This window comes from Rattus norvegicus, chromosome 14 (genome assembly GCF_021556685.1).
Source record: "Rattus norvegicus strain SHRSP/BbbUtx chromosome 14, alternate assembly SHRSP_T2T, whole genome shotgun sequence".
Lineage (NCBI taxonomy): Eukaryota > Metazoa > Chordata > Mammalia > Rodentia > Muridae > Rattus > Rattus norvegicus.
In genome coordinates this window covers 54923794-54925029 of record NC_141547.1, presented here as the reverse complement: position 1 = coordinate 54925029, position 1236 = coordinate 54923794, and the positions used below count along the sequence as shown (strand labels likewise).

General features: G+C 36.5%; 1 protein-coding gene across 1 annotated transcript; it reads left to right on the top strand.

Moving 5' to 3' along the window:
• The first annotated feature begins 208 nt into the window (after positions 1 to 208).
• On the top strand, positions 209 to 501 carry LOC108352854 (dolichyl-diphosphooligosaccharide--protein glycosyltransferase subunit 4-like). Its single transcript, XM_087584742.1, has one exon. It carries the CDS (start codon positions 209 to 211, stop codon positions 320 to 322), a length of 114 nt encoding a protein of 37 aa, XP_087440868.1. The 3' UTR covers positions 323 to 501.
• The last annotated feature ends 735 nt before the right edge of the window (positions 502 to 1236 follow it).

Here is a 1236-nt window from a genome sequence, read left to right as displayed (position 1 = left end):
TCTCGTTTTCTTTGTTTGTTTTGTTTCTTGCTTTATGGAAAACAGAAATGACGTGCAATCTCATGGGAGGGTATGTGCAAAGGAACTGGGGGTGAGGAAAAAGAGAGGAAACCATAATCAAGATATACTATATGAGAAAATAATTTATTTTTAATAAAAGGGAAAATTGGTGTGGCAGTAAGGTCGGAGTTGGGTGGAGCTAGTGAGGATGATCAAGGACTTGATGCTCACCATCTTTGCCCACATGCAGGGCTTGTCGCTGTTCTTGCTAGTGATCCTCTATCACTATGTGGCAGTAAAAAACACCAAGAAGCAGGAATGAAAGTGGCGCTTTCTCTGCCCCAGGCTTCCAGGACATAGTCTGAGGCAAGATGGAGGGTAAGAGGGGCCCTCACACTTCACTTCATCTCTCCTACCCATCACAGCATACAAAGCAACTACACCTGGATTTTTCCAACCAACTTTTATTTCCTCAAAGTCTTCCTTAACTCTAAGGAACAAGAAGCTGCCAATAAATATATGTATATATATGGAAAATGAAATAATATGCTGTATTGATCTTTTAGATTTAAGTTGCTTATACTGTAAACAAACTTAAATCACTAGAGTAGATTAGCTCGATGTTTATTTAATTGGAAAGTATGCTCTTGTATTTTTGGTTTAGAAAGAATCCAAGATGTTCTGGGTAAGAATAAAATAGATTACATCAATTATGAAAGTTAATAAAAAGATATCAATTCACATTAAAATTTTATAACATATAGCAATGTTCTGACCTACACTTGGTAGAATCCCAATAAAACTGAATTTTGTTTGATATATTCAATTGAAATCAATCCTTTAGCATAGTTTTCATTCATATTTACCTCTAAAAAACACCGCAAACATGGCAATTCATTGAGTTTACTTAGGGCATTAAGTTCCTGAATCTTTCCAGTTCCATCCATTTGCCTATGAATTTCATAAAGTCATTGTTTTTGATAACAGAGTAGTATTCCATTGTGTAGATGTATCACGTTTTTTTTGTATCCATTCCTCTGTTGAAAGGCATCCGGGTTCTTTCCAGATTCTGGCTATTATAAATAAGGCTGCTATGAACATAATGTAGCATATGCCTGTGTTATTTGTTGGAGCATCTTTTGGGTATATGCCCAAGAGAGGTATAGCTGGGTCCTCAGGTAGTGAAATGTCCAATTTTCTGAGGAAACCGGATGTAGATGTGTCCTGAGAGACACA

Coding starts and splice junctions, on each gene's coding strand:
- LOC108352854 (XM_087584742.1), top strand. CDS start 209: ATGATCAAGGACTTGATGCTCACCATCTTTGCCCACATGCAGGGCTTG.